This window comes from Glycine max, chromosome 2, assembly GCF_000004515.6.
Source record: "Glycine max cultivar Williams 82 chromosome 2, Glycine_max_v4.0, whole genome shotgun sequence".
Classification (NCBI taxonomy): domain Eukaryota; kingdom Viridiplantae; phylum Streptophyta; class Magnoliopsida; order Fabales; family Fabaceae; genus Glycine; species Glycine max.
The window spans coordinates 49848490-49866910 of record NC_016089.4 but is presented as its reverse complement, the minus strand read 5'-3'; the positions used below and the strand labels follow the sequence as shown (position 1 = coordinate 49866910).

The 18421-nt window shown below is 33.3% G+C and overlaps 3 protein-coding genes across 3 annotated transcripts; all 3 read right to left on the bottom strand.

The window, feature by feature from the left end:
* Positions 1-821: 821 nt before the first annotated feature.
* On the bottom strand, positions 822-4425 carry LOC100795450 (OBERON-like protein). The gene is made up of 3 exons (XM_003519616.5): positions 4078-4425; positions 2075-3214; positions 822-1665 (listed from the first exon to the last, which is right to left on the bottom strand). The coding sequence occupies exons 2-3, from the start codon at positions 3159-3161 to the stop codon at positions 1049-1051; spliced, it is 1704 nt and encodes a 567-aa protein (XP_003519664.1). The 5' UTR covers positions 3162-3214; positions 4078-4425; the 3' UTR covers positions 822-1048.
* Positions 4426-5584: 1159 nt separating this feature from the next.
* On the bottom strand, positions 5585-10656 carry LOC100794913 (heat shock protein 90-6, mitochondrial). Its single transcript, XM_003519615.5, has 19 exons — positions 10335-10656; positions 10090-10251; positions 9933-10006; positions 9511-9636; positions 9246-9423; positions 9019-9162; positions 8800-8913; positions 8597-8659; positions 8393-8467; positions 8197-8301; positions 7851-7991; positions 7669-7761; positions 7466-7543; positions 6980-7234; positions 6779-6881; positions 6424-6598; positions 6236-6341; positions 6057-6146; positions 5585-5960 (listed from the first exon to the last, which is right to left on the bottom strand). Exons 1-19 carry the CDS (start codon positions 10455-10457, stop codon positions 5790-5792), a joined length of 2376 nt encoding a protein of 791 aa, XP_003519663.1. The 5' UTR covers positions 10458-10656; the 3' UTR covers positions 5585-5789.
* Positions 10657-13189: 2533 nt separating this feature from the next.
* Positions 13190-13717, bottom strand: LOC102666892 (uncharacterized). Its single transcript, XM_006575674.4, has one exon. The coding sequence runs from the start codon at positions 13688-13690 to the stop codon at positions 13316-13318; it is 375 nt and encodes a 124-aa protein (XP_006575737.1). The 5' UTR covers positions 13691-13717; the 3' UTR covers positions 13190-13315.
* Positions 13718-18421: the final 4704 nt, after the last annotated feature.

The window sequence follows — 18421 nt, the reverse complement described above, 5'->3', positions numbered from 1 at the left end:
ACCAAGCAAAGTGAGATGTCATTGCATTCATCACACACAAACACAAACAGTAAACATTCAAGCAAATTCTCATCCTTTCCCTAATGGCTCTCTGGTTTGTGATCCTTCTTACACTCTTTGCCATTGGTGAATCTCAGTCCACAATGTCATTCAACCAAGCCGACCTGCAGGCAGCCATGGCCGACATGAGAAGCTTGTCCTACTACGGATTTGTCATCCTCCTCAAAATACTCAACAGCCAGCCCAACTCACTGCAAAACAATGATTTAACATTCCTAATGCCAAATGATGGTGAACTATCTCAATTCTCAATAGCTCTAGACCAGCTTCATGATTTCATACTCAGCCATTCTATTCCAACACCATTAGTGCTCAGCCATCTATTACATTTTCCAAATGGCTCTGTGGTTTCCCTCTAGCGTTCTAAGCAGAGTGATCAACATCACCAACAGTGGAAGAACAGGTTTGTTCGTCAACAATGCAAGAATTGTCGCACTAAATTTGTGACAAAGCTCTTCCATAAGATGCCACGGAATCAATGCTGCTTTGACATGTGACAACATGGTGCCTTCCCACCGAGCTCCAGAACCCAAGGAAGACCCAAAGAACAGTAATGTGACAAACCCATCTCCATCTGTTTAAAAGATGAGTATCCCAACTTTGCAGTAATACGAGAAAATACTTTCCCTTCAGCTGTAATGTCGTTTCGTTTAACATTACTTTTACTTTGTCTCCACAACGACCTATTTGGCCTGTAGTCCTGATCCAACTCACTCACCACAATGTTAAAACATATTGACTAACTAATTAGATTCCACAAATCAAGAAACAATAAAAAATTTGTCACAAATGCTTATTCATACATACACCCCATAGAACAAACCAAATTTCAAACTAAGTTAAGCCTTTACTTACTAGTACCTCTTCGATCTACAAAAGGCTTACATTGTCTTGAACCTAATGGAATTAGACTAGCTCTTCATCAATTGTGCAACAGAATAGCATTGCTATAATATGTAGAAGATTATAACATACACTGAACCAGTACTCATGGGTTTGTTCTGAAAGGGTGGCACTCATTAGATTGACCGTCTGCCTTGGGAGGAACACTGTAGAGAAGATCATGGATTTTGGAATACACCAGCATTGAAGAGGGGTCAACCCCACTACTGCTCTGTGATACACGAGAAGTTTCCTGCAATTTGATCTTCTCATACAGATATTGCTTCTCAGCTTCAGCCTCACTTAATTTTTGCTTCAAATAGTTGCTAGTATATTCTTCCTCTGATTTATCTGACTTGGCAAGAGCAATCCTCTGGAGCCGCTCTGCCTCTCTTTTAGCCTCGTTAGCCTTCAACTGGAACATATCAGCTTCTGCATTTTTAAGCCTCACAATTCTCTCCAGTTCTTCAATCTGTAACTTCTTTTTTTGCCTGTCCATTTTCAGTTCTCCTGCCTCTCTGGCCTTGTCTGCTAATTCACGTTCACAAGCATCAAAAGCCAAGCGAGCCTTCTTGAACATTCTCATCTTTTCATCAGCTACTATTTCCATCTTTCTTATAGCCTCATGGACCACTTCAGCAATTCTATTGCATGCCTCCTGGGGAGCAATTAGCCTTCCACTTTCTGCATTTTCCAGGCTCTTTGGAGAGTCCAGCTCAAGCTCTTCATATATGAAAAACATTGGTTAAAACAAGAAGAAAGGATAATTAATCAAGTAACATAGTTAATTTCATTGATTATACATGTTTTTAACAATGCAAATCACAATTTTATTCCTTTATGTGTTCAAATTCAGGTTTTAATAAAGAGAAAGCAGGAAGTTTCGAGATAACCTCAGAGTATAGTCTAAAAGCTTCTTTTTTTAATCATTCCAACACAGTTTTAATAAAATTTCAACTTTTAGTATAAACAAATACTACTATGATATGAACATAGTGAATAGGCTCAAAGAAAATGCAAAAGACAATAATGTTGTATTCACACTACGTGCATGTGCATCCACGTGTGTGTAGCCTATGTCAAGGCAGAAACTTTAAAACTACAATTTGCAGGTAAACTAGAAAACTTGTACCTTGGAAAACCATCAATATTGCCCTGCATGCTGCCTTAGATTCCACTTTTCCACTTTTCAATTTTTCCTTGAGATCATCACACTTCCAATAAAGTTTCCTCCCCCGCGGGTCTTTACTACCATGAAAGATCCTACTGACGAAATCAAGTTCCCTCATCAAGGCCTCTCCATCCCATGATGGTGCACAATGCTGGAAGACATCTTTAACCCAACCCAGAAGTTCTGAAGTTCTGTTGCATGCTTGACACCTGAAAACGATTTCACTTGGCCCTGCTCCATTCTTTGCAGAAGGGCCCATACAAATAAGTTGCTCACGTATGGCACAGTCTGTGTGAGTCCAATGAGAACACAAATCACATCCAATCCAGCGGCATGTATTTACTTCAAAGTCAAACTTGCTGCAGATAACACACATGCAAAGATTGCAGAAACCATTGCCATTGGCGCACGTCTCACAGGTACAATCTTCAGCAGGAAGTTGGTTTTGGCAAGCTATGTTTCTGCATCTCTTGTACACAAATATTTCAATCAGCGATGTCTGTGATAGACTGATGCTAGGATGTAAAAATCCCTGAATTCCAGAATTTATTGCAACAAGGATTTCTAGCTGTACACGATGTGCTCTTATCAATGTCTTGGCTGTTAAATCAGATCTACTCTGAACAAGCTTTTGCAAAATGAAAAATTCCTCTCTATGCTGTGAGCCATTCCCTCCCTCAAGGATAACTCGAAGTCCATTTTTCAGCTCTTCAAGAAATTCGTCAGGTAGATGATGCATTTTCTCACATATTATATCAACTCGTTCTCTTGCAATGTCCTGAAGACTAATTTTGTCTGCACTAGAAACACAGCGAATAACTGACTGATCAGGGCAATCCATTTCTGCTTTTCCATTTTCCATCTTCTTTGCAGCAATTGCATCAGCAGTAGGCCAAGTTTCTCGAGAACTGGCACTTTCAGTAGGAGATTCACGGAGATTGTCAGAGTTTGATCTAGGCTCCTCGGGAGAAAGGCGGGGATCTGAAGAAACTAGAGATAGAGAGGTTTGTAGTCCTCCAACCCGTGACTGCTGTTGTGGAGGGAGCATTCTCTTCTCTTTTTTTTCACAAAGGCTTCTGTTTTATGTTAGAGCCTGGTGACCTACCCAAAAAATATTTACTTTGTCAGTAACTAGCGGAGGTGATTATATGCATTATATATTTGCTGAGTTTCGACCAAGCACAGTTTGTTTTCAGGGTGCTTTGGGTCATAAATTATGTAGGTTCTGTGATTGGCGTATTTGCTACTCTCCTTGTAATTTTTGCACAACTTGTGCTATCAATGAAAGTCTTATTGCTGATTAAAAAAAAACATATTCTTTGTTATGCTACAAAAAAGTTAAATGCTAATACTAATATGTTACAAAGAGTGAGGAACTTGAGAAAATTCATAATCTGCTAAAAGTTGTAGGCTTACAGCCTTTCATCCTCTGCCCCCACTACACAGAAACATTACAGAAGACAAATCAAGTACTAGAGACTAGAGAGAATAATTATCAAACTATTTAGTAAGCAATCAGGCCCTAATTTTTCAACAAGCTGATGCCAAAAAACAAAATACATTCGAAAAAGCATATTATCATAATCTACACAATAATCACAGGAAAATCCATCAGTGATAACGGAAGAGAAGAAAAATTAGAAAGTTTAATACCGGTGATTTCACTCTTGATGCTATTATGCAACAGCTTCTTATCAAATAAAGAAGCTTGAGAGATATGCAATCTCCCACAGAAACTATGAGGTCACACAAGTTAACTCATCAACTCAAACAACAGATCAAATGATAAAGATGCAACTTGAACGACCCAGCACAGAAAGTTGACCTTAAAATTGAGACATAAAGTTGCTACAAAGGATGTTTCAAACGTTCACACAGGTGGATCGAAATTCACGCAATCACAGAAAAAATATCAAGGAAAAAATAAGAATCATAATTTGGATTAAAAAGGAGAAGAAGGTTACCAGAGAGAGGGGAAGAAAACTGGAAAGAAGGCTAATGGATTGGAGTATGTATCTTAATGGAAAGAAGGAGAAAGAAATGGGATCAAAGAAGAGAAATGGATTGGTTAGGTCAAAATAGGAATGGTGTGTTTGCCAATTTTACCCTGACCGGTCCAGACCGGGAAAAGGACTGAACCGGCGAATTATGAAGAACACGACAAAATAGAATAATCAAATTGATTTTTTTGATTGAACTGTGAAAGTAGGAAGGAGGGTGGTCTGGTCGTGTTTTCCAACGGTGACTGACTGGTTCACACGGTTGACTAGCGTTACGTGTTTACTCATTCATAATTGTGCCATCTTATTCTTGCTTGGGCAAAAGCGTTAACTCTGTCAGATACCGTTAATTTTCTATCAAATTATGCCAAGTCGTTACAACGCTCCTAATGTCAATTTCGATTTCATTATACTATTTAGTGTTTCTGAAGCTCGTGAAAGCATATCATGAATTGTTGAATCGTTTGCTTTTATAAATTCTTTGCTTTCGTTTATTTAAATTTTGCTCTTTTTTCATCTTTTGTCACGATCTATGATTACATAACATAATAATTGGGATCCGGACCTAGTTTTTCTTCTTCTAATTTTTATATACATTAATTGCAGTTAACAGTCTGTTTTTACTTATGACATCACATTATAAATCAAGGTGAAAAAAAAATCTACATTTTTCTCTTCATCTCATCTCATTTAATAAAAATAAAATGGCACAGATATAATACGATTGTTGCACAAGAGACCCCTAGTCCTAGATGTTCCACTTGACAAAGTGCAAGGAAAACACTTAAGGGTAAACAATAATAACAACCTATTAATAACTCAAAAGAAATATATGAGTTTGAGTTTAGTTACATTAACCCCAACTAGAGTTGAGGGTATTTGTTGGGAATACATGAATGAATTTGATATAGGTAAAATTATGTAATAAAAATGTCAAATATTTTTTAATTCTCTGATAATATAAAATATGCATAATGATTTTGCAACAAAAAATATGTATAATAATTTTGAAATATTTATACTAAAATATTATGATTTGTTAATAGTCCTTCTGATGAAGCATGGGTTTTTCTGTGTTGAAAAAAAAAACATGAAAAAAGTGAAATTAAATTTAGAAGAGAAAATTTATTTTTATTTGTGGCATGAATGCTTTTTGTATATAATTTTTATTAGTTGAATTCTTATTTTATTTTCTTCATTTCAAATAAAACCTTTAAAACAAACAATTAAGCAAATATTTGAATTTATAATTATTTCTTTTAGTGTAGAATGTCCACATTACTCTTAATAGTTTAACTCTTTAATAAACAATAAACAATGCTTATTCGGTGTCGAATGTGACAAACAACTTCACCAATCTCATTATCCATTGACCAAAGACAGCACATAATCTCTCCAGCACTAGCAGAAATGTAATGTTAAATTCTGGTCTAGTTGGTATCTTTTTATCCCCAAACAAAAGAAAAACTACTTTAAGTGTCAAATATTATACTTGGTTATGCTGGATTTTTTTGACTAATTAAATCAAAACGGAAAGGATCAACTATAGATATTACTAATACTAACTACCAATACCCATGTTCTTCAAGAATACAATTTCACCCGTAAGCAGTGTTAAAAGAAAGAACAGAAAGGAACGGGTAGAAAACAAAAAATGTCCACATGACTGTCCTCTCTCACTTCTGACCACCAGCCTCAGTTGGTTCAACCACCTCAGCTTCTACAATTTCTGGGGTATGGGGCTGGTTTACCGTGGACTGGAACTGACCAGGTGTAGACCATTTACCAGTGAGAGCCATACCCATCATCTCATATATCTTCCCTCCAAGTTGTGCTGGATTATCAGGCTGCACACCAACAAATAGCCAAAATATACCAGTTTAGGATTTCGCAATGGAAACTTAAATGACATTTATAACAATAATATGAAGCTATGAGTTTACCGTAAAACCACTGGAAACCAAAGCAGCATCATACAAAAGATCGATAGCTCTGAGGGCATCTTCATCGTCAGAATTTGTTTTAAATGCAGCCTGAAAATTACCCATCAAGATTACGTTACCATAATTTCAATTTGGAATCATGACGAAGAAAAGAAGAGGGGATTCTCCATTTATCGTACATCCAAGTTCCTGATAATAGAATGGTCAGGGTTGATCTCAAACACCCTTCTGCTCCTCATGAATTCCAAACTGGATGCATCACCCATAGATTGTGCCTTCATCAACCTGTAGTAAGTTTGATAACATACTGAACATTGCTACTCAAACTTTCAAAATACATCATTTAATATTAGAGAAGACGACACACCTTTCCATGTTTGCAGACCAACCAAATTTACCAGAGACCAGAACACAAGGTGAAGAGCTAAGTCGGTTTGAAATTTGCACACTTGCAACTTTATCTCCCAATCGTTTCTTGATCCAGTCACATGTTTGGCCAAATTCCTGCTTCATTTCCTTTTCCTTTTCCTCATTCTTATCACCTGCAGAAAGAACAAACTATATGTAACGAATTTGAACATCAAACAAGAACCAAGCTACAAATTCACCCCATTGTCAACATTAAAATTGGCTCGAAAGAGAGACTAACAAATATTTGGTTAACTAAATGCGAGTGTTTGTTCAATCAAATTATTGAAAGTTTAAAGAAGAAAGAAGTTAACCTAGATCCAAGTCTTCCTTGCTAATGTCAACAAAATTCTTTTCCTTGTATGATTTAAGATTTTGAATAGCAACTTCATCTATTGGATCTACCAAAAACAGAACCTGGAAAATTACATTACAAAAAACACCAATATATATTAATTGATAGAAATAAGTACTCAAAAGATACAAAGTTAAAAACTCTAAAAAAAAACTTATACTTCAAGATCCTTCTCTGCAAGTTTCTCCAAGAAAGGTGTGTTCTTTGCACTAGTCACACTGTCAGCAGCAATGTAATAAATATCCTTTTGATCAGGTTTCATGTTCTCAACATATTCATCCAAACCGATCAGTTCTTCATCACTTTGGGATGAGAAAAAACGAAGCAATGGAGCAATACGTTTGTGATTCTCACGGTCTTCAATGCAACCCAATTTCAAGTGTTTGCCAAAGTTCTCCCAGAACTTCTCGTAGTCCTGCATACAGAACAAATCAGTCAGTAAAATTTAACAGGGAAAAAGGTCATCCTTTAAAAAGAGCTTAAGAGAAGTTATATAAAAAAGACCAAGAGCAACTGATAGGATATATATAACGTTGATATATCTATAAGATAAAGCCACCTCAATTTATCCTAGCTCCTCTACAACTTAAAACAAAAAATGAAAGCAAACAGTATACAGTTAACAATTTTCAAAATAATAATATACCTCTCTGTTCTCACTCATGGATATTCCCAGAATCATGTCAAAAGCTTTACGAACTAGACGTTTCCTCATAATCCGCACCTTCAAGCACCACGGAGTAAAAAAAATTAAGCAAGATGAAACAGGTAAGGAATTTTACAAGTGTATCCTAAACGAGAGATTCAGATGTAAAGTGTAAGAATATGTGTGTTGCCCTATCTACTTACTACGCGGCTCTCTTGAAGAATTTCACGTGACACATTGAGTGGAAGGTCATTTGAGTCAACAACACCTTTGACAAAGCTTAAGTATCGGGGAAACTGTTTAAGCAAGTAACACATTAGTGAAGGATAAAACTGTCAGAACACCATCCATTTATTCAAGGTTGTAGATAGCAAAGTGCTTATACCAGTTCTCCATCAAAATCATCTGAAATGAACACTCTCTTCACAAAAAGTCTTATATTCTTGGTCTTGGGATTGATTATGTCATCCTTTCCAGAGGGAGCGAAGGCAGGAACATAAAGTATAGATCTAAATTCTACCTCACCCTGCAATAACAAACATCATCCACACATTTGTCAAAAAAAATAACCAACACAATATTAGCTGTCAAATTCACACTATACTCCTCTGGACATTGGAGAAAAATCAATTTTCTCAAGCTACGTTTTTCAGCTGAACTGAATTTGCATCAACAAAAAAAAAAATCCACTACACACAACAAGATGGCACTTGAGACAATTAAATTCTTACCTCTGTGGTAAAGTGTGATGATGCTAATGGCTCCAGGTATTCATTAAAAGTTTTCTTGTAGAATTCATTGTACTCCTCCTTAGTGACTTCTTTAGGATTACGAAGCTGCATAAATAGAGTATTGCCACAATCTTTATTCAAGTAATAAATTTTCAATACAAGTGCAAATCATGGAATTGGAAATCATAAAACTCACCCAGATTGGTTGGGTCTCATTTGTCAGCTCCCAATCCCAATACCGCTCAACAACAGTTTTAGTTTTCTTCTTTTTCTGTCATAACAATGTGTCAAAGACTCAGTCATGAGTCAACGAGTAAATTTGCAGAAGCTACACAATCGCACATTTACATTCACAAAAAATACTTGATTCAGCATATATACAGAACAATCAGATTGTCACCTCAGTCTTATCATCTTGATCATCCTTTTTGCCTTCAGTTGTTGTATCGTCGTCGACTTCCACCTGGAATAAGCCCAAAATTTAATAAAAGTTCAAAAAGTCAATTTTTACAATCTGGAAGCGATGAACTTCACTCAAACTGAAAATAATACGGTCATAGATAGTGCTATCAAACTGAAAAAATCTGGATTGTAGAGCCATACTTCCTTGGTGTATCCCTTTTCCTGCCATGTGTATATTGGGAATGAGACAAATTGTGAATAGTTTTTCACAAGCTTCTCAATCCGCTCTGGATGAGCAAAAACTTTGTCATCCCTCTGAAAGATAGCAATGGGAAAAAAGAAATCACATTTTTAATTAATCTTAGGAATAAAGAAAACTAAATTATATTTGATGGTCAAAAAAGGAAATTATCAACATGCCTTAAGATACAATGTAAGGCGAGTTCCTCTTGGAATCAGCTTCTCAGGATCTGTCTCCTCAGATATTGTATATGAGCTAGCATTTGCCTCTCCTTCCCAAACATATTGCTTATCGGATTTTGGACTCTTTGTTGAGACAACCACCTTCAAACAACAAAAAATTATATAAATACCAGATGAAACAAAAAGTAAAACAGCATCACATTTACTTTTACAAAAATGCATACCCGATCAGAAACCAGAAAAGCAGAATAAAATCCCACACCAAATTGACCAATTAAGTTGTTGTCACCACCAGCATCCTTGCTATCCTTTAAAGCCTTCAAAAACTTTGCAGTTCCACTTTGAGCGATAGTTCCAAGACAATCAACTAGTTCTTGCCTAGTCATACCAATGCCTGTATCACTGCATAAAACACAAATTGCAGCAACAACTGAAATGACAAACTTTTTTTTATCAAACATTAATCATTTTCATAGCTAGTTCTCTTACGTAATAGTGATGATCCCATTATCCTTATCAGCTTGAATTCGGATATCAAAATCAACTGCATCCTTCAACAATCCAGACTCTGTTACACTCAGAAACCGCAGCTTATCCAAAGCATCGCTTGCATTGCTGCAAATGAAAATGCATAGTTAAATAGCTTGAACAATGCAGAATTACATGACATTCAATCAATACCAAGACATAGGCTTCTCTATTTTTGGATTTTTCAACAATCTTTTTGGAAATAGTTTTCCAAAAGAAAAAGGAGAAACTTGAATAAAAATTTTCCAAACAGATTCTTCAATTTCTTGCAGAATGTCAGCAGGAAATCATACATGATACAAATTCATGTTCCGGTAAAAAGGTTTCCAGAGAAGAAAAATGTAAATACTAGTCAAGAGTCAAGAGCAACAGAGAGAGCATACCTGATAAGCTCCCTAAGAAAGACTTCCTTGTTACTATATAAACTGTTAACAATGAGGTCCATGAGGCGACTAACCTGGCATAGGCAAGGGTGCATATATTATCGAAAGTTATGGCCAAGACAAAGACAAAGCATGAAAAAGGGGCATAGTACCATACCTCAGCTTGGTACTCATATCTCTCGGCCGGAGGGGAAGAAGATTCTGCAGCAGTTGTTGATTCATATCGTTTGCCCAACAACAAACCCCTTTTCAAGTTTGAGGATTTATCCGAGCTCATAATAGAAAACCATCTAGCTGCTTTGCTGTCATTTTCACCTACCTGTGATTGTGAAGGTAGCGAGCGACGAATGAATGGAAAATTTAAATGAAGAGTGAATTGTAAAGCGAGAGAGAAATGACTACCTTAGCTAAGTGAGGAGAGGAAATGGGAGCAAGCACGTCCCGGCGAAGTGCGCCGCCACCGTAGCGCAGCAAGGCAGAGACGGACGAAGAGCGAGTAGTAGTAGAAGAGAGCCTCTGCAGCATATTGAATTGATGATAGTAACTACGACAGAGAGAGATTGAGAAAGTGCGTTTGGAAGAAAATATGCTAGTAGGGTTTTAGAAGGGCTTTGCTTCGATCAAGATGTGGTGGCGTTTTGGAAGCTTCTCGATGCTACTCGTTTCCACACTTCCCTCAACAGTACGTTTCCCGTTTCAGTTTTTTTTTTTTTTTTACTTAATTTGTACCAGTACTATAATTTCTTTATACTTGGTTGGGTGATGGATGGAGTCTATGACTATGATTATTGAATTGGAAGCATAAGTTTTCTTTTTTTTAATGAAAGTTGGAAGAAATAATAAAACTAGAAAAAAAAAGAGTGCAAAGTAAAAATTGAAAGAGTGAAACTCCAATATTGTTAGAGTATTAGCGGGTCGGTTCGGACCAATTTTAATTAAATTTAATATTTAATCCAATTAAATTTGATCGGTTTGATTCGATTTAATTTTTATAATTTTTTTTAAACTCAACTATCGATTTGGTTCGATTTTGACCAATAAATTATCTATTTAAATTTGATTTTTCTTCTTCTTAGAATTGTCATTTTATATGATTCATTCAAATATTTAATACAATTAACACAATATTATCAAATATCTATAAATAGTAAAATTGATTCATTTAATAATATCAACATAATATTCTAAAATAGATGGATATAAATTAAAACAAAATATTCTTCATTTAGTATAATAGTATAAATCACAACTATTTTCTACAAATTAATTTCTTACACTAACTTTGCTACAATTAGATTTTCTAAAACAAATGGACAAAATATAATCCATTAATATTATAAACATAATAGACAAAATAAATATGAAAAAAGATAAAATAAATAATAATGTACTAAAAGTAATGCTTTAAGATGTTCCAATATTGTAGTTTAACACTTGACGTTACAATATTAATAGTATTTAAAGTCAAACCAAATAATTTTAAAAATTTTGATCGATTCAGTTCGATTTTGATCGAATAATCTAAACTCGTGACTCAACCCGTATATGAACGATTTTGATCAGTTTGATTTGATATTGACCAAAATACATGAATGATCTAACACAAGTTATTTGAATTGATTTGGGTCCATTCGAATTTGTGAGTGACCAGTACCCATAAACCTCTGCATGCAATAATGCAACAATTTGAACCAAAATTAGAATTACAATTGCAAATCTTATATAAACTATCTTAATGTAAAAGGCTTCCTTCCTTATTTTTTTTTTTTTACAAACAAAAGGTTTGCATCCTATCATACTTAAGAATGTAAAATAATCCAGATTTATTGAGTTATTTTTTTTTACAAAAATTTAGTAGTACAGAAAAACACCCCAATGATATATTGAATTGTTAACGGAGATCCATTAAGAGAATTACTGCACAACCTTAAGTCACATAGAGTTTTATTCAATCGTAATTATTCAACTAGTTCCTCAACGTCTAAGAATTTTCTTAAGAGTTTATCCACTTAGCGAAGCTTTTGATAGTTATAGAGAAATAATTTTGGTGCACATAAAAGATTAATGATTTATTTGTAGATATGATTTTCTCAATTCTTGTAATTGATTTTACTTAATGAAAAAAATTGTTGTTAGTGTTGTATCTGAATTTTTGAAAAATGTTTAAGTACTTATGAATAAATATCAGAATTTAGTTGTTATTTTTTAAATTCAAAATATTTCCAAATATTTATTTAAAATTATATTATAATAAGATATCATATATATAGCATGCCATATATTTTCTACCTTTTGTACTGATTTCTTAAGAATATATATTAAAAAAATATATAAGTCCAACTAAAGCCACCTTGGGATACTGCCAAGTAAATAGAGAGCACAATATAATTGTCGTGTTTGTATGTCTCAACGCACGTGTTTAGACGTAACTATAAGTTGATGATTTGATATTGGAGTAGAGCATGATGCATTCATGTTTCTACAAAATTAAAAAAATTGATCAATATAGCAATTATAAGTAAAAAAAAAAAAAACTAATTGCAAGTTTGGAAATAACTACTTTTGAGGAAATAATTACTGCAACTTTTTTAGTTTTCTCGATGAAAATAAATAACTATCTCTTTAAAACGAGTTAAACTAAATACATATGATTTATCAGTGAGTTTTAAAAAAACAATTTTAAAAGCTTTAAATGTTAATAAATATACAATAAAAATGTTTAATGCTTTTAGTTGTCTTAAAAAAATTACAATATATATATAGATGGAATGTAAAATAATATTGGATTAATGTGAATGGATCAAATTTTCAATCTTACGCAAAAAAAGAAAAATTATATCAGTATATCACTAAATCACAGCTCATATATGCGTGTATGTTGCTTTGGGTAGTACTTTTTTGTAATAAAAGTATTAAAATTAAATTACACGCCCATAAGATTATTTTAATTTATATTTGTCACTTGATAATAACTCATGTACGAGTTTATGTAACTTATTAGGTACTACCCTTTTTTCTATAAAATAAAAGTATTCAAATTAAATTACAGTAGTATTACACATCCAAGATATATCAAATACCAATTTAATATTTGAAGAGAACAAGAATATGTGAAATAAATTTCAGCTACAATTGAGTTACGTTCATTACTGCCTTCTTGACATCGATCAAGCCACTACAAAATACTATTTTCTTGACATCGATCATATACAATTACGAATTTCATGTCATTCACATACCTTCAAGGAAAAAAAATGTAAAGCATAACTGATACATATCCTCTTTGATTAATGATACAAAATGACGGAGAACATAGGGTTATTATACATCTATATAAGGTACTATCTGGGGAAGCAAATTAAGACAAACAGTAGTAAATATATTTACAGATGAAGAGAAGTATCAACGTCCGAGGTATCAAAATTTCTTGATGTTGATGCTCCATGTGGCCATAAATTGGAGGATGGAGGTGATTTCATGTTGATGGTGTTGTGATGATCGCCTTGCTTGCTTGTGAAGTTGAGGCCAAGAGAAAGAGAGTCATGGAGAGTTGGCCTATGTGGAGCTACCAACCTTGGTTGTTGTTGTTGTTGAGAGTTTTGTGATGATGAGGTGCTCTCAGATGACAAGAGTTTAAGAAGTTGTTTCCCCTCTCTTCTTTCTTTCACCTTCTCCAACTGTCTAAACCTTTCTTGAAGAAGAGCAATGGAGGAGTTCACAGTGGTAGTAGGACTAGGATCATTACCTTGCCTACCCATTTGGCAATGAGTAAAAAATTTCAATCAGGGGTCTTCTTTATATTTTGGTGGGGTTTGGCATGTAGTGGTTTGGAACTGCATGTATAGGAGATAATCATTTTTAGCTGTTCATAGTTTATTTTATTCATTTGGGGCCTTCTTATTGATTCCTGATGATAGCCACAGAGATTAGAATCGGCTGCTGTTGGAGAACATGCCAAATAGATAATTGCTAAAAAGTTAGTATAGGGGAAGGCAGGGTCGCTGGAAGTGTGGCCAAAGGGACTTTTTGAAGGAGGAAAAGGGTGAGAGGTAGAGTCCAAATTGATGATGCTGAGTAGCATTTGGAAGGGAGTATTGTGGAGAATAAATGGTTAGGTAATGCAATGCTTATCTGGACTTGTCAATTTTAGCCACTGTTTGCCTCGGAGGAGATGGTACTTCTTTGTTTGATCTTGCTGGTATAATACTCCCCCCTTTTTAATATGCATTAACTGTTGAATGCACTATTCTTGTTTTGGAGCTGGAGGGAGAGTGTGGCACTGTGCACAAGAGACAAAGGGAATAGAGAAGGAATATTTTTGGAGTTTGCCATCAATGATTAAATTAGTCCTAATGTAGTTAGTGTCCATGAAGTAAAGACAGACAACTCAATCTACGGTGTAAGCATATGTTTTGTTTAAAGATACACTCTAGCTATACTCTTATAAATTGTAGTTATAGTTGTAATAAATTTCCATATTTTTGCTTGTGGATTTTGGGTTGATACAAAGCCATGAAGCTTAGTTTTGTGAAATTTTAACCTGGCAAGTTGCTAAATTCATGTCTCATTTTTTTCATCTATAACCTGTGAGTGTAACTTGGTATCCTCAGTTTCTTTCATAGAAGTTTGTGTTTGGAATGAATTTGATTGTTTCTTGACCAAATGCTGGATTGTTCACCGTTCTTCTACTTGACATTGAATCTTTAGGAAAAATTTGAATGTTGAGTTCACTGGAGCTAACAATGTATATCCATGATGGGATTATCTTTAAGGATGGGATTTTTTTTGCGAATTGAATGGTTGTGGTCTTGTGGAGTATCAATTGGTTATATGCATCAATAGCGACGTCTTTGAACCGATTTGTATTTTGTTAAATGGTTTTTATTTGACTTGTAAACTTGGATGAAATGAGTAGGATAAGTTAGAAGACAAGCCACGCAATGATTGTTTCTCTTACAATTGAAAACCAATTAAAGGACGAGGAAGAATATCGCTAGTTTAGTTGGATATAAAATTTCATCACAAATCTTAAATATACATGTTTAACTAAGTGAAATCTTAACGGCTAGGATTAATTATTTGTTATAATCATTAAATTTTTTTAAAAAAGTAATAAAGATGAGAATTAACTAGTAACTTTGATCATTCTTCTCTCCATATTGAAAATATATTATGAATTTCTTCTCTTACTCAAGATAAGGTCTCAGTTACACAGTAAAATAATAAAAACAAATTAGAGAGCCAAAAATCTAGAGAGGCTCTATACCATATAAGGGAGAAACAAATTTTATTATTTTCTAAATTTTCTTGAGTAAGTTTTCAGTCGGCAAAGTAATCAATAGGGTATAGGGTGTATTTGGAATAACTGCAAAAATTAAATCATTTCAATAATAGATTATAATCCTAATCAATTTTTGTTTAAACAAGTTTGTTGGAAAGTGGTTTTAAGATAAGGAGTATAAAATTGACTTGTAGTTAAGAGAAAAGTTAATGAAAGAGATGGTGGGTTCAAATTCTTCTCACTAATAAAATTAATAAATTAACTATTAACATTGACCTTTAAAAAATAAGTGATTTTAAGATCATTATAATAAAAATTAATTAAAAAGATAATAGATAATTAATACTATTTCTAGAGAACTTCCTAAGATATATTGAACTCGACTAAACACAACAACTAAGGGTTCGTTTAGGATGGTTGTGAGTTTTGGTTTTTGGATTTCAAATGTAATTTTTAAAATAAAATGCATTTGGTTGACAAAAATGGAGTTAAATTGATTTTTAAATAAATTTTGAAATATTTTTATACTCATTTTTAAAAACCAAGAAAAAAGGTTTTGCGATTTAGTTTTTAATTAAAAAAACACATTTTTTACATTTGATAATGACTCTTTTTATTGTCACCACCACTAGCACTCTATTGTCATTGTTACCGCCACTACTATCAATATCACCTCCTTCATTACCACCCTCACACTATCGTCACCATCATCATTGTTATCATTGACATAATTGGTTGTCACCACTATCGTCATTGACATTGCTATCACCATCGTCCATATCACCACCACCACCACCTTTATCATTGTTACCACAATCACCACTAATGTTGTCGCAACCACAAGACTATTATAGCATAGAAAAATCTTGTGGATTTTAAAGATTATGAATGAATGTTATGGTTTATCAAATTTCTCTATAAAACTTTTATGATAGTTTAGATTTTAATGGATTTATATCATAAGAATTAAAAGGATTTGAATTTTTTTATATAGATTTATAAGATTTAAAAGGATTAAGTGAATTTTTAAAAAAGACATTCAAAATTACAAGAGTGAGTGAAAAAATAATATGAAATGATGAGATTTTGATAAAATAAATATAACTTTTTTAATATTTATTAGTTAAATTGATTGTAGCTTGTCCTCCTATACTTATCCTTCTTGCAACAACATATTTTCATTCTTACTTTTGAATTTGAACAATAGATTTAAAATTATACACTGATTTTTTCATTTTTTTAATTATTACAATTATTTTATGAAAAATCAAATAACATGTTTTAATGAGATGCAATAATAAACATATACTGTAAGGGAGTGATGGGATGAAAAATTTATAGAAGTGTTATAAAGTTATGGGGAGGACAAAATTAAGGGTGATGATTACAAAAATATTACATCAAACACCTCTTAAAAGGCTTTTTTTTAAGTTATAAAAAATCATAATTGAATAATATTAGATTTTGTTGCACCTCTTAAAAAAATTTAAAAGTATTAATTGAATATCATAAGATTTATTTATATCATTTAAAAATCTTAATTGAATAAAAAAAAATCAATTAAAATTCTTTAATATCCTAATTCAATACACTCCTAAGCTAATTATAATATGATATGAAACATTAAGTTTATTTAAAATTAATCATATTTTAAAAACTGATTTAAATAAGCTTCTTAGTAGAAAAGTAGCAATCATTAAATGCTCCTATTTAAAAAAAAAGTACAGTAAGGGGTTTTTAAATTGTTGCAGGGTCGTTGATCATACCCAGGAAATCATCTTTTATGGTACCTATGCAGAACTGCTAAAAAGAAAAAAAAAGGTTATATACTATCTGTTAAATGAGTTCTAGAAAACATTGAAACTGAAAATCAGATAAATATTCAATAACCAACGGCAAAAGTGATTTGTATCCCTTTATTTGTCATTTTAAAAACTTGACAGTGTCACAGTTCATATCTATAGTCATACAACCGAAGGGAAGGAAAACATAGGCTAAGCTTGTTCAGCAGTATTAAAACTTTATCAGCATACAACCTAGTATCATATGCTCGCTAAAACTGCCAGATATTGGGCTACAAGGCCATAGATATCAAGAGTTCTTTTAAGACATGTTCACACTTGACATACAAGATAATCATGACAGGAACAATACAATCAACATGTAACATCAACAATGTGGTATAATAAACAGAGCCCATTGTGGTTTAGAATTTTTTATGGTTTGCGTTTCACCAGCATCATAGTATAAATGAGTTTAAAATTCTTCCATAATTAAGGTTGTTACAAATTCGACATCCAAATTGAACACATTTCAAGGCATGTATAGGAAGTTGTGGAGTAATTTTCAAGATCTTGGAATTAGTTCCTTTGATCTTGAGATTTACATACTCCATTTAAGAAATTGAATATTAGAGTTTTGTAAACGTAATTCATTCATTGACATCTACCATTTACTCTTGAAGGAAGTCACACACCTCTTTTACAAATAGGGAGACTTGTGAAGAGTTGAAACATCTCATCTTATCTCATCCAAAAGAGAAGCAAAGAAGAGTGAAAGTGAGAAAAATAGTTCTTGTATTTTTCTTTGAGAGAAAGGGAGTTTTAGTTTTCACCACACTTGATGAGAATTGAGAGAAATTGTAAATCATCCTTATTAGGTGAGATTGAAAGATATTCTCTTATATTGAGAGAGTCATTGTAATCATATTTTTAAATAATAGAGATATTTACTAGCTTGATGATGTGGTTTTTACCTTTCACCATTGATTTTTGTTTATGCTTTTTTATGTTTGATTTTTGCTTTCTTGTGCTATGTTGGAGTTTGTGGAAGTAAGAACCGAGCAATGAAATGCCTTAACTCTTAAGCATCCATGGGGTTCAAGTCTACCTTGGAGATTTTCCGGAGGTAGAGAAAATGGTTTTGGAAGTTTTTCAACTTCACACACCTGTGCAAAAGTTTGAAAGTTTGTGATGGGTGTGTGATGCTAATTTGATTTTTTTTTTCAAAAGATGCACTAGTCCAACAGAGGTGCACCCATGTGTAATGGGACCAAGAGACGTTCTTGATTATTTTGGATGCCGAAAGATTGTTCTCCATGGTCTGTTATTTCTCCATTCTTCCTCCATGACTAATAGTTAACTCTCTCATTCGGTCGGATTTAATATAATTGGTCCTACTTTTATGCAATTGTCACCTTATTTCTATT

What these genes read in the sequence shown, in the direction of transcription:
- LOC100794913 (XM_003519615.5), bottom strand. Translation starts at nt 10,457, where the DNA reads ATGCTGCAGAGGCTCTCTTCTACTACTACTCGCTCTTCGTCCGTCTCT. An exon ending in TTTCTTAGGGAGCTTATCAG is followed by an intron (nt 9,637 to 9,932) that starts GTATGCTCTCTC and finishes TTTCATTTGCAG; the next exon opens with CAATGCAAGCGATGCTTTGG. An exon ending in AAAAGGGATACACCAAGGAA is followed by an intron (nt 8,660 to 8,799) that starts GTATGGCTCTAC and finishes GGCTTATTCCAG; the next exon opens with GTGGAAGTCGACGACGATAC.
- LOC102666892 (XM_006575674.4), bottom strand. Translation starts at nt 13,690, where the DNA reads ATGGGTAGGCAAGGTAATGATCCTAGTCCTACTACCACTGTGAACTCC.
- LOC100795450 (XM_003519616.5), bottom strand. Translation starts at nt 3,161, where the DNA reads ATGCTCCCTCCACAACAGCAGTCACGGGTTGGAGGACTACAAACCTCT. An exon ending in AATATTGATGGTTTTCCAAG is followed by an intron (nt 1,666 to 2,074) that starts GTACAAGTTTTC and finishes TCATATATGAAG; the next exon opens with AGCTTGAGCTGGACTCTCCA.